The following is a 14,149-nucleotide window of genomic DNA, read 5'->3' as shown; positions in this document are numbered from 1 at the left end:
TGTTAGTTGCCATGTGCTGAGTGCCGTGCTAGGCAGTAATTAAGCATGTAAGCAAAGGATTCTGCCATGAGGATCGTTACTGGCAGAGGAGCTAAGGAGAACACACAAGTCATCACGAACACGCCAGTGTCCCTCCTTTGAAGCCATCCCAGGGCACCGTGAAGTCTTCCCTCCTTTGTGCCCATCCATGTAGCACTTGTTAGATCATGCTCTAGTCCTCATGCATCTCTTCTGCCCACTAGATGGGACTGTGTCTTCTTTATATCTGCTGCCATACAGATAGGCACTCAGATGGTTATTGGGCCAATGAAAACTAGCTGTAAATACTACAGCAATGTAATGCTAAGAAGGCAAAGGAAGAGAAAATAAGTTTCATTTTAGACTTGTTGCCCATAGGGGAGGCTCCATCAGACACTTGGGAATAATGGAGCTGATGCTCTAGAGGCAGGTTAGAGCTAAAGAAGAAGCTGACATCACGGGTGGGTCAGGAATTAAATGGAGTGGCAGGAATGGGTGAGACCACCTGAACATAACATACCCAGCCAAGTATTTTACTACTTCCGTCCATTCTAGTGTGGCCCTGTGGGCCATTAAAATCTTAATTTGATATTTTATTTACTTAACAAACATTATATAGAGCTTGTTAACTGACCTATCCACAGTGAGGTTTATGAAGATAAATAAAAATCTTATTTTAGGTCTGGGTTACTGTAAACATTCCCAGCTCAGCTGGCTGGTCTGTCTTGGGTCTCATGGAAGAGACTTAATAACAAGTATCTAAAGGACTTCATTTTCCGGCCATCCCATTTAAAGGGCCATCTAGTGGTATGACTTCAAGGACAGTGTTTGCTACGGTTTTACAGTAATCCTGTCCTGGACACAGAAAAAGAACGAAAAGACTACAAAGGAATTAGAGAACACCCATTGTCAGGAGATGATTATTGAGCACCAGCCCGAGCCAGGTGCCTGCCGGGAGTGGAAGAGGGCAGAGCACCACCCCAGTGAGGGAGACAGAGGGCTGTCCACTCACTCCATTCTCGCTTCTTCAGAATCAGCTGATTCCACGGAAGCTCTGCCCGCCACTCTGCATCTGTTAGAGCTGACTGTAAGGCCTGGGATAGGAAAGGGGACTGGCCTGCCTCACCATCAGTGACGGTCCCAACACACAAACACCTTTAATTGTGGATGTCAGAAATGGATGTCATTAATTACCCTTAATCCACATTGAAAAATTGCAATAACATGTTGGACAGGGAAGTCAAAAACACTCCTGCATGGGTTTTGTCCAACTGTTCTGCATCAGTGGTTGTTCATGTAGATTGAAACTAAAGTCCATGGGCATTATGATAAAGAATTTTTTAAACTGCATTTACCTATTTCACTAAAACACTGTCTCAAGCAATAGAATCGCTTTTTCATATTAGTTGTTTTCACCGAGCCATATTTGCATTATCAGGTTTCTTTGGCATAAGTCACAAAAACCTATCTCAGCATAAATGCACAAGGCCTTTGCTGACTTCTGTTATGCCAGCCATCAAGATCTACTACCCCAAAGCATGCTGCTCTCTCAAGGGCAACCAGACCAAGACCCCAGAGCCCCAGAAATAATTTCTCACTTAAAAGGCATATCTTAAAAATCAAACAATTTTAAATAGCTTACTTTTTTCAGTGCTTAGCTTCATGTCATACACAATCTCAACTCCTGTTTGTTTCACTGGCTGATATGCCTGAGAAGATCAAATTATTAAGTGCCCACAGTGGGTAGAGCATTAAGGAAGACAGCAGAATATAACTTTGATTCCTACAGTGCATTTCTTCTAGTTGGGAAATCAAGGCATATAAAAATACATTAACAGTTCAAAGGGCTATGACAAGCTCAAGATAGTTCTGTAAGAAGTTGTGTGCAGTGACTAAGTGCTTTGGAACAGTAATCACAACACTGGCCAGTGAAGCAGATGGAGTGCTCAGACACTGGGCTAGGCCATTTCAAAGGAGAATGTCATTTGTTCAAAAGCAGTGAAAAAAGTGTCACAGTCGTGGTGCATTTGATGAAGGCTAAATAGGCAATAAAACACACACCTACTTAATACAATAGAGACATTGATGAATGATGAAGAATAAAGCAAGAGTGAGGGAGTTATTGAGAAAATGTCTGTCAGGGAAGGCTCTGATGGTAATCTGAGTGAAGTAGGGGGACAACGCCATGAATTTTAGATGTAGATAGTTAACCTTAGATGCCAGCATCTAGATCTGGCTGTGTTAGGTCTGAGTTTCCACACTGAGTTGGAGCCGAGTTCCTTCTGTGTCCTTCAGGTAGTCTTGGCCCTCTGCAGTTCACCACAGTCCCCACCTCTTCCTTGTCTTATACCCAGCTTGCTTTACTCATATTTTGTTGGGTTCTAAGTTCCTACTGGCATTTGAATTGTGGCTTCTGCTTTAGAAGGAAATACCACATCTTGGATTAAGTTAAATTTTCCTCCCAACAATTAATGGGCCAGTCTCCTATTTCCTTATAAATTTAGGTATACTTTTAATCTATTTTTTAAAAACTAACCATAGGACTCAAAATGTAATAGATTAAATCATATTGGTGTGACTTTAAAAACCCCACTAAAACAAGAGTAAAGGAATAAAGAAGGTATAAAATCCCCAAGGACAACCCACAAGAGGACGGTAGAGGAGAGGGTACAGTAATTTGGAAGATGGAAAGTGGGTGGAGTGTTGATAACTACAAGCAGTGCAAAGAAAAGAACCAAAATTCATCCTGTGGAAGAACCTCAAAGACTCAGGATTTTGAGACACTAAGTGGAGAGGAAGTGAAATGTGAGGCAGGACTGAGAAGCAAGGAGTTAGGTCACAGCTGGTTAACAAAATGGTTGGAGTCCCAGAAGCCCTCCCTCCCTGAGCAGCCAGATGAGCACCCCCAGCCAAGGCAGGAAAATGGGAGGTTTGTTCTTTGGGAAGGTGGAACCATGACAGTTAGGGTCTTGGGGACAGTGGGCATGGTGGTGGGCAGAGTGAGATATAGGGTTGAAAGTGGGGATTAGGTACATCTCTGCTTATTCTGTAGTGGGTTTCTGCTTCCCTTCCCTGTGTAATGCCAGGACCAGAGAGTGTGGAGATGGAATCAATAGTTAATCTGGTATTTGGGCACTTGGAAAATAATAATGGGTATCTGAAAGATCTGAGCCTGTGTTGCAAAAAAAATAAACAGTAGTTACTTAGAAAATAAGCAAATGAAAGAACAAGGCAGGTATTAAATCCAGGAAAGACAAAATTCAACAAAAAGGAAATGTAATCCTGATTCATTAGTTGGCTCTGCAGTTAACAGGTACAGTTCTCATAGAAATGCTCATTATCAAGTTAACCTGTACTTGTAATCATTTGGGGGTGATAGATAAAGACATGTATGTGTGATAGAGGCCCAGCAGAGGGATGAGAGAGCTACATTTCATTTCATCCAAAGCAGGAAGCCATTAGGTTATAAACCTGATAAAGAAGAAGCCACTGGAATAAAAGCATGACCTAAAACATCTAAGCATAATTACTTGGAGACATACTTTCCAAGGAGAAAAGGAGAAGAGGATTGGTCATGGGACTGAATGTAGATGGAAGTATTAGAAAGATGAACCTGGAAATAATTAGAAGGAATGGAGGAAGAACATGGAGGTGAGTAAGTACACAGTACGTTGTGTGTGGGGTTTTAGAAGTGGAAGCAAGTTACCATGTGTTTGCTGTGAGCAATGCCAAGCCACTTTTACCGTGAATGGAGTCAGGAATCCACAGAAGCTAAGAGGGCCCAAACATACTGCCACAAAGCGTGCACAGGAGCATCTTCTCTGTCCCTTTACCTATTCATTCTTAAAAGCATGTATCTACTTTTCACAGCAAATAAGCAACAGTTGAGTTTCCATCCTGAGATTTTGTGAAATCAAAAGGGTGGCAGTGGCCACACGTAAATGGACTAACAGCTACAAGAAATGTAACTAACAGAAAAAAAAACAAACCAAAACCAGGAACTGGCAGATGGGAATTGAACAGTACAGCAGTTTGAGGCCATTTAGAGACTTACACACCAAGGTATAGTGTAATACCTCATGATTATAAGAAGTTTAAGTTTAGCATATACAAAGATGAAATGTCTTATTTTAAATTCATTATATAAGACATTTTCTATTTGACTGCATTTTTCTATGAAATGACATTTTAAGGGGCATATGAGAGTATTCCACTCAAAATAATCAATACCCCAAATATGCTTTGTTTTTGTTTAAAAGGGTAAAACCTTTGGAATATTTAACTATACAAAATGTCTCTTTTCCTGGAAGTTTTCTTCTCCAGAGGAATCTGCCTTGCAGGGGTGAAGAAAATAAGGAAAAGAAGGTAATTTACCATAGGTAAGTTATAGTTGGGAAGAGGGGAGGCATTACTTAATGGAAGCCTTCAAAATCTTTCAAGAGTTAAAAGTAGATGCTTCAGATGGTGGGTTTCCAAGGGAGATGTTTGCAGCTGTTTATAACCCATAAGGAGATGTGGATAAGCCCAGGACTGGGGAGACTCATGGTGACTGTTCTAGAAGCTCAGGTGCCCCATCCTAAGTTTGGCTCCATTAGGAAGCTATGGCATTGGGAAGAAAAGGGCAGAACACACAGGATATAAGACATGAATGGTCAAAAAATGTTATTAGGGCCTAGAACTCAAAACAATGGTAGCTAATGGTTGAGGTGTACTTAGCCACCACTGTTAGCTGTAGACCCGAAGCACTCATCTCTGGAGGTGGGTCAGAGGCTTTCTGAGTGGGGCCTAGTCTGGTAGGAGATTGCTGCGGATAAAACCGGAATTAGGGAGAGCTGATGAGATACAGTATATTGTCCAAAGAAACAGACTTGACATTTCCTTCCCTGCCCTCATCCTTATCTGCCCTTGAACTGCCAGCCGGTCAGATGGCCTGTCAAGCTTAACTTCTGATTGGTTCCCCAACTCAAAATCATCCAGTGCATTCCAGCACTTACCTAATTACATGTTTTTCTTTGAAATGAAAATACCAGTCCACAAAGGAGGAACACCACAAGAAATTGTTCATCAAAATTTTATGGAGTCTAATTGTAAGAATAGCCTCCATTGCATGGCTTAATAGCACACATACCTGTAACTGAAATTCTGTATTTTGTTGACATCAATCATGAAAAATTAATGAAAATATCTCATATTTCCAAAACAATACAGTTGTCCAAATTAACCCAGTCTTCCAGAATAATTTTTTTTCTATTCCAATCATTATGCTCTTTTCCCTCTTAAGTTAATAAACCAGGAGGCCTCTGCGATTGTGTATGTGGCCAGGTCAGGATAAATGTGAATTCAAACAGACTCGAATTCACTTTGCCAGGCTGAGTATCTCTGAGTGAGATTCTTTGCTGAAGGCTTGGTGTGAGCTAGCACATCCAGAAAGTCGGCAGTGGTCACTGTATCCAGCTGGATCCCAGGTAAATTGCTGCTCTCTACGTAAAAACACAACAGTAACAGCACAACAATCGACCTTAGGGTGATCAATGCTCTTGAAATGCTAATAGACCTTCTTTCAAGACAATGCATAATGCAGCATTCTTAATGCTTAATGCAGCAAAAGGCAAGACTAAAGAGGTCTGGGGAAAAAATTCTCTAATGTGCAACTCAGCCCTTGAAGCCTAGACAATAATAAACATATTATCAAAGTATTATTTAATATTTATATACTGCCGCAAATGGATCCAGCCCAACATCACAGTGTGCCAGAGAAATAAAAGCCTGCGCCCTAAGGAGTTTATCATCTGGGGGCAAAGTTGATCCAAAACAACAGGGGAGGAAGAAGAGTTGAGTGCAGGAAGGATGATTTAATCAAAGAACTTTTCCAAGTGTGAAGAGCCACCAAGGACAGGAGCCAGGCTCCATCTGCTGGTGAAAGTTGGAATTAAAAAAAAATCTCCCGGAGCACCTTTACTGCGATCCCAACCATACCTGACTGATGGTTTTCCAATGCACTGAAGATCTTCCTCACAGGCCGCATGGCTGCTTCTCTGCAGACTAGCTTAATGTCTGAGCCCGAGTAGCCCTCTGTCTCCTGAAAGCCGCAAACCCCCATTGGTCAGCAGGCAGAACACTGGTGGTGATTCCATCTTACAGGCTGGACCGGTATCAGAGCCCCTGTTTAGCTATCTGTCCCCCATAAACACCATACAAAGATTGTGCTACATACAGTGCTTGGGGAAAGAAGCTGCTAACTTGTTTGGGTAACCTAAGAAACTGGACAATAAACAACTTTCTAACACCATCTAAACATATACTGGAAGGTGCTAGTGAGGGACTGGTCAACCCATTAGCCTAATGAGGATAATGAAATCCAGGATAATGAAATTTGGTGGACATTTTTGGTTCTTGGAAATAATATACCTGCCTTTGGGGAGCCTCAGAGAACACCATGTTTAAGTGTTCACTGTGAGGAGGCAATGGTGCCAGTGACAATGGGTGTAACAGACGTGTACCCAGAGCTTCTCCGTTTGTGAAAGGCTCATTTAGTCATCACAGTAATCCTTTGTGGCATATCTTTTACGCATTTTACAGATGAAGCAGCTGAGGCTCAGAGAGTAAGTGATTTTCCTGAAGTCACACAGCTAATAAGAGACAGGGTCAGGATTTGACCACAGGTTCTCTGAGTGTAAACCCTGTGTTATTTCTGCTATGTCGCATTGTTTCATTGCCTGATTGTTTCCAAGTAACAACAAGCTCACTCTTTCATGAAGAAGAGGCCCATTGCATGGCCAAGGCAGCTTGGATCTTTTCCAAGTGACTCAAGGAAGAAGCTCCAAACTCTCAGTGAGAAGACCCTGCCTGCATGACTGGCAGGTGGTAGCTGCTTGGCCTGCAGACGCCTCCCTCCAGGCCGCTCACCTGGCTCAGCACGCTGTATTCCAGCTCGGTGCGCAGCTCCAAGGCTGTGTTCTTGCTCACAGGGGGCAGCCAGTGGTGGATCATGGCCTGCCTGGCCTCCTGGCTGGGGAGATCAACCAGAATCCTCTTCTCCAGGCGACGCAACATGGCACAGTCCAGCTCCCTGAAATCACATCAGAAACAGGAGCTGGTTGGGGCAGTAAACTCACATCTTAAGCAACAGCTCTATTTTAGGAACAGTGTATTTCAGGACACAGTTCTGCCTTTTTTACTGTTACTCTACATCTGTGCCTGAGCAGATAGGACAACTGCTTCATGTTTGGGAGAAAGAATTGATTTAGAAAAGAAAAGAAAAAATATCACAAAAATACCTCATATAAAGGAGGTAATTCTAGGTGACTTAATTTTGGGGAAAAAAAATTCAGCTAACAATAACTTAACATATGAGCATTCCCTTTACGGTCATAACATGAATTATTCAGTCTGATCCTGCCAGTGAGTTATTATTATTCCTAACAATAACTTGAGTGCGCTGGGAAGTATATTAATTCTTCCCCAACTCTCATACATTCTGGAGCAAATGACTATCTCCATTGCTCTGGGGAACTCAAAGAGTGAATGACCCTTCCACAGTGTCCAGTGCAAACAAGGCCCTTGGAGACAATCAGGCTTGCTCTTCCCAAAACACTGTCAGGCCAGGTTTATGCTTTTTTTGCATCTGCAGGCCATTCCTCTAAGTTTTGTAAAATTCCCAAACAAACAGAAAAGTAAAAAAAAAAAAGTGAATATTGACCTACATATCAACCTGACCTCTTGATTCAACAATAGTTAACACTTTGCTGTGTCTGCTTCATATCCATTTATATAACTAAGTTATCTCAAAGTAGGTTGCAGCATGAAACCCTACACCTACATGCTTCAGCATGCATTTCCCTGAAAAAGGACATTTTGTTACATAACTACAGTATCATTGTGACATCTAACAGAATGAACACACTTCATAGTAAGTTTAATGCTAATTCTATATTAAAATTTCTCTAATCATCCCAAAAGTATTTTCACAGTTTTCCCACTGAAGTGCCATCAAGGATCATGCATTACATATGGTTATGTCTCTTAAATATCTTTTAATCTAGAGCACGCTCCTTGCCTTGGACCCTTTTTGAAAAGATAAGGCTAGTTGTAGATACCGTGTTCTGTAGATAACGTGTTCTACGGTCACCTGATGTCTTCCTCGTGGCATTGTGTAACTAACTGGTTCCTCTGTTCCCCTGTCCTCTAAGATGGAAGTTAGATCTAAAAGTTTAGTTAGAATCAGGGTGAATGTTTTTGGCAAGTATATTTCATAGATGAGAGCATGTTTTCATATTCATTACATTGAGAGTTTGGGAAGAATTAATATACTTCCCAGGGCGCTCAAGTTATTGTTAGGAATAATATTGTTAGGAATAATATGATCCTCATGTTGGTGTGTTCTCAGTATTAGCAGTGTGGTGTTTAATTACTGGAGTCATCTTGTGACCACAGATCTCTCCACTGTGAAAGAAACATCTCTTAGCAAGTAGTGAGTATTCTGTGTACAATACTTTTGCTCCTGTGAATACCCTTTTCCCCATCCCATTTCAACTAGTGGTTTTAGCATCTGCTAATGATCTTTGAATCAGTTACTTCACAATGGTGCAAAATGTGATTAAAAACTTTATTTTTCACCCCAAATGTATCATTTGGAATTATTATGTAAAGTAGAGCTTTTCTTCATTAATGGGGGCTCTTTGGTACCCTGAATTACCATTCTCTTTATCAACAGATCATTTTTAGTATGATTCTGTGAACTCTTTATGTATCAAAATTTCAAGTTCCTAGAAAGGAGGCATACCTCTGTTTGATTTACTAGTATAGAAATTAGGACATACCTGTTGGTCCTGCTTAACCATTAATTAAAAAGTAACAGTGTAAAACATCACCAGCAGATATTTCTCATTCAAAAGAACTCTGAGAATTTCCAAAGCATCCTCCCATTTTTTCTTACTCTCATTTTGAATCTACATCATGGTATTTCCCTTTAAGTTGAAAAAAGAAAACACCCTTCCATGGAGCATATCTGAATCCTAAATTTGAGTGACAAGATTTCTTCAGATTGTGTTTTCTTTACCTATGATTCCCACAATCCTGATCTGAGAATCCATAGTCCAGAGGTGCTTTACCAGCAGGAACAATCACTATTTCTTTTTTGCATTGCTTTGTTCTTTATCAGCCTCAGCCTGTTGAAATTCATCTCGTATCAGTGACTCAGCTCCTTTTACCCTGCCCAGCCATTCCTCCTCAAGGCCAACATTTATATTCAAACATAGGGGTAAGGAAACTTTGCAGAACTTTAGAAAATTACTTTTTTATATGGGTAGTATTAATAAGAGTTAATATTTAACTAGCACTAAGTGGCAGGCACTGGTTTAAGCATTTTACAAATACTCATGACAAACCTATGAGGTAGGTACTGGTTTTATTTCCACTTGATGATCAGGAAAGTGAGACACAGAGATAGGTTGCCTGAGGGCAGAAAGCTCAGGTCAGGAAGTGACTGGTGGCACTGGATTTGAACCCAAACACTGAGACTGGAGCCTGTGCCTCAGTCGCTGGTCTGATGCCTGCACTGGAACCACTTGAAGTAGAGCCCTAAGTCACGTCATGGTGAATTTCAGAACCCTAAGAACCAAGAGAGGATCATAAAAGCTTCCAGAGAAAAAAACCGCTTACATACAGAGGATCAAAAATAAGACTTTTCATCAGCAATTTGAGATGTTAAAAGAAAGTAGAGCAATGCCTTCAAAATTCTGAGGAAAAATATTTCCAATGTAGAAATCTGTATCTTGATGAAACAATTAAGTTGGAGGATAGAATAAAGATATTTTCAACATGGAATGCCTAAAAAAGTTTTCCTTCCAGTACCCTTTGTCGGGAGGTACTGGGGGACCAAAGGGAGAGAGTAAGCCAAACCAAAGGGCTACATGGGCTCCAGGAAACAGGGTGTGACACATCTCCAGGATGAAGAGAGGTCCCAGGGTCTACTCCATCTGCTGTGGTGCAGAGGATAATGTTTGGAGTTGGTAAGAAGGCTCTGGAAGACATGTGTTCAAGAAGATGAAGCTGAGGGTATACTAGTATATCTGAATGAATCCAGAGTCAATTTAGACAGCAGAAAGCTATGGCTACCTTAGCAGGAGGAGAAGGTGAAGTGAGTGGGAAAGGAAAGGAGGGGAGGAAGGGATATTTTAATATATCATCACTAAACTCACATTTTCGGTATTCAGTTCAGTTCAGCAATAACCACCTGCCAAGTATATTGTCACTGCAAAGTCTCCAATATACAAAACTGAGTAAGACAGGCTCCCTACTTATAAGTAACTAAGCGCAATAAATAAGGAGGTTTTGGCCTTGGACTGCAGGAATGTTTGTCCTGTAAACTTCAAAGATAAAATAAGACTTTGAAATCAGACTGAAAACTAGGAAGGGAGAGAGAACAAGCTGCAGGAACGGCAGAGCCAGGGTGATGAGCAGCTACCCTATTTATGTCAAGGCCTTTCTCTGGACCAGCTCTTGAAAGTCAGGGGGCACACAGAAGCAAAGTTCTTCTGTAGTCTCCCCATCCCATCCAGAGTAACTTCTTATTGAAAGGAATACCAGATTCCCAGAATGCCCTAAGAAAATGGAGTCCTGCAGAGGGAGATGGGGAAAGCAATCCCTCACTATGGATGTCCATATTGATCAGCTAATGCCCTAAAGCAAGAGATTTACCTCAAAACTGCTTGTGGGCACAAAATAAGTGCAACTCTCTGACAGCCAAGCCTGATGAATGTACTTTTAATGACATCAATAATAATATAATCATGCAAGGGAGGAAACAAAGGACAAATGGAATTACTCTTTATGCCAATATATTTATATGAAAAAATCTAACCTGTGGCAACCAGAAAACACACCCTTTTTAGCTCTTAACACTTTGATTTTTGACTAGGTATTCTGTTCTTGTGCTTATTTTGGTTATCTATACACCCATCACCTCAGAGGTCAGAAGCAACTAGTAAGAGTGACATGTGAAACACAGCAAAGGCTCATAGACCTCAGCTATGCCTGCTGCTCTATAAAGGATGGCAGCTCCCACTGGCTTCCAGGACAGTCACATGGGCTACAAGACCTTGTACCTGAGCACTTGGGCTCCTGTGCCAAACCTTTAGGGCCCTTCCTCAGCCCCTTGCTTATCTCCCCTGTTAACCTGTGTTTTGTGGTTCCTGGGACAGAGGTTGTTCCAAATTTTACAGAATTTGGAAACAAAATACAATTTTAGTTCACTCATTCAACAGTTAAAACATTCATTTCAAGCTGTATCAACACAGTAAGTAAAAAGCAACCTTCAGTGTTGTAAAGTATGTACTTCTTTGCAGTACATCCATAACCAACATTAAGTGAGGAGCAGATTAAAGAACTGCAGAATCCTTTGGCAGGTGGCAGGGAGCTGATGAAGTGTTGACAGTGACTTTGTCTCCCATGGTGAGCCCTGCATAAGTTGACTCCTGTTTGCATTTCCCACTTGGGCCAAACTGGTACAGGGCTCCTGGATTCATGTAAAATGTCCTGCTTCTTTAAAGCCCAGTATTTATTTATGAAGGTGAATCCGCTGTGTTGACAATTAGCTTTGTATAGGCACTGGTTCTAATTAATAGAGAAAATCAACATCAACTTGAGCAATGGGAATAAAACATTCTATTTTCATCTTTAGTGATTTTAGGGGATGATTGGAGGGGATGATTCATCCAACTCACTTGGCTAGGCAGTGCTTTTGAAGCTGTGTTGAAAGATGTAGTCTCCAGGTGGGGCCTCTCATCTCCAGAGACTCCACTTCTTGTTCTGAGGAGTGAGCGCCCAAGCATGAGACAAGGGGAGCCAGCAGGAAAGTCTGCAGCAGGCAGTTCAGTTCATGTCCTACTAATGTTTGGGTTAAGAGCATCGTTTTTTATAAAAAAAAAGAATGAGAATTACTTCTAATTACTACACTACAACAAAGAAGATATATTCTCATTACTTTTGCCAGAAAATACATTAGCAATAATTGAGAGGAAAAAAAAGGATGTTTCCAGCAAAATGATGAACTAGGTATCCAGAAATCTCCTGTTAGAAAGCCCCTTAAAAAAACTCATTGAATTAGAGGAAATGGTTTTTGAATATACAACAAATGAGCTTACAAGGAAGCAGGGCCAAAATTCCCAAGGACTAAAAATGAAAAGGAGGCTGAAAATCAAGACTGGGCAATTGAAGTTGATGCTGTTGCTGATTTGGGGGTGTTTGCCCCTTAGTTACAAAAAGGCTTGGATATGAAAGTCTAAATGTAGAATAGCATAGATGACCTTGGGCCCATTCAAGATGGGAGGTAGAACCAAAACCCATCACATAAGACAACCAGAGGGCACACTGTGAAAGAGTGGATTAGGAAAACCTTCCCACTAGCGATGGAAGAAACTAAGGAAATTTGTCTGCCTTGCACTTCTGTGTGGGAAAAAACCTTCACTGATAATTCAGAACCACAGACCTACCCTCATTGGCATGCTCAAAGAAACCCTCAGCTGAGAAATTAGCTTAAAGTGGTCCAAAGCTTGACACGAACATCAATTTCCTTTGGAGGGACACATGCAGACTCCCACAGATGGAGTTCCCTTCCTTAAATGTAAGCTTACCATCTAAAACTACAAAAGAGAACAAACCACTATGAGAGTCAGCAGAAAAAACTAATTAACAATGGAATTGGACTCCACTGATACAGAGTATAAAACAAACAAAAATAAGAGCAAAAGACTTTTGCTTCTGGCCAAGATGGAGTAGCCCATTCCTCTCTAGTCCACTGTCTTTCAACCAAAAAAATCCCTGGATATAGTGCACATAGGAGTCACTTGAAAGGTGGCAAGAAGGGGGAAGGGCCAGGGGCCAAGGGACTTAGTGTGATGCAGCAGTGGCTTCTCTTGGGTTTTCTTTTTGCCTCACGTGTATATCCCCAGTGGGGTACTGGAGGAGCCTATGCCCCCAAAACCACTAAAAAATACGGACAAAAGCCCCAAGAAAACTCTGTTCTCTCTAGCCAAAGGCCTGGGAAAAGGTCTACCAGGACAGAAAACTTTTTTGGTAATAACCTACCCTACTCCAGCCAGGCCCCAAAGGAGAAGCTCCCCACCTAGGAGTGTCTGGGGGGCCATCTGGAAACTGAGTCATAGTGGAAGAAGTGTGGGTCAACCTGGTGCCATATTAAAAACCCTTAAGAGAAAGAAAAGTCAAATAAATTATGGCCTCATACAGTGGAATTTTATATGGGATTAGATAGATTTTTCAAAGTTGTCCATAATGTTAAGTGGAAAAAAATAGGCAATAGAACAAAATCATATGCATCCATGGGGTTTTCCCATTTTTGTTGCTGTGTGTGTATGTGCACTCTCCACATGACTTTGGAGAGAATTATATCATTTTCCAGCATACAGTTCCAGGGAACTGCTCACTTTCAAGCAATATCAAAACATATCAGGTATGATTTTTATAATGAACATGTATTACTCCTCTAAATAGACAAAACAGTAAAAACGATTTTCTTTTGGGAAAAAAAAAACTAAAGCAGATACACAAGGAACAAATGATAACAAATAACAAAACCATTTTCACCAGAAGGGTATATTCTGAGATTATGAGTAGTTTCTAAGTTCTCAACTTTTCTATAAACCATTAATTTTATAATATTTTACTTCTTTTTTGATATCATTAATATACACTTACATGAGTAACATTGTGGTTACTAGATTCGCCCCATTATCAAGTCCCCACCACATACCCCATTACAGTCACTGTCCATCAGCGTAGTAAGATGCTATAGAATCACTACTTGTCTTCTTTGTGCTATACTGCCTTCTCCGTGTGCCCCCCACCTCTTGCTACTTATGTCTGCTAATCGTAATGCCCCTTTTTCCCCTTATCCCTCCCTTCCCACCCATCCTCCCCAGTCCCTTTCCCTTTGGTAACTATTAGTCCATTCTTGGGTTCTGTGAGTCTGCTGCTGTTTTGTTCCTTCAGTTTTTGCTTTGTTCTTATACTCCACAGATGATTGAAATCATTTGATACTTGTCTTTCTCTGCCTGCTTATTTCACTGAGCATAATACCCTCTAGCTCCATCCATGTTGTTGCACATGGTAGGAT

At 41.1% G+C, this 14,149-nt stretch overlaps 1 protein-coding gene across 3 annotated transcripts in view; it reads right to left on the bottom strand.

Moving 5' to 3' along the window:
* Positions 1 to 3,322: 3,322 nt before the first annotated feature.
* The window catches only part of KATNAL2 (katanin catalytic subunit A1 like 2), a 78,179-nt gene continuing 67,352 nt past the window's right edge, over positions 3,323 to 14,149 (bottom strand). For all 3 annotated transcript variants that reach the window (XM_073213013.1, XM_073213014.1, XM_017667077.3), the window contains 3 exons: positions 6,925 to 7,087; positions 5,995 to 6,097; positions 3,323 to 5,498 (listed from right to left, as the gene is read on the bottom strand). In XM_073213013.1, coding sequence (XP_073069114.1) covers positions 5,359 to 5,498; positions 5,995 to 6,097; positions 6,925 to 7,087 — 406 coding nt within the window. In that variant the 3' untranslated portion in view covers positions 3,323 to 5,358. The remainder of the gene's footprint in view (positions 5,499 to 5,994; positions 6,098 to 6,924; positions 7,088 to 14,149) is intronic.

Source organism: Manis javanica, chromosome 9 (assembly GCF_040802235.1).
Source record: "Manis javanica isolate MJ-LG chromosome 9, MJ_LKY, whole genome shotgun sequence".
Taxonomy (NCBI): Eukaryota; Metazoa; Chordata; class Mammalia; order Pholidota; family Manidae; genus Manis; species Manis javanica.
This window is presented reverse-complemented; position numbering and strand designations above follow the sequence as displayed.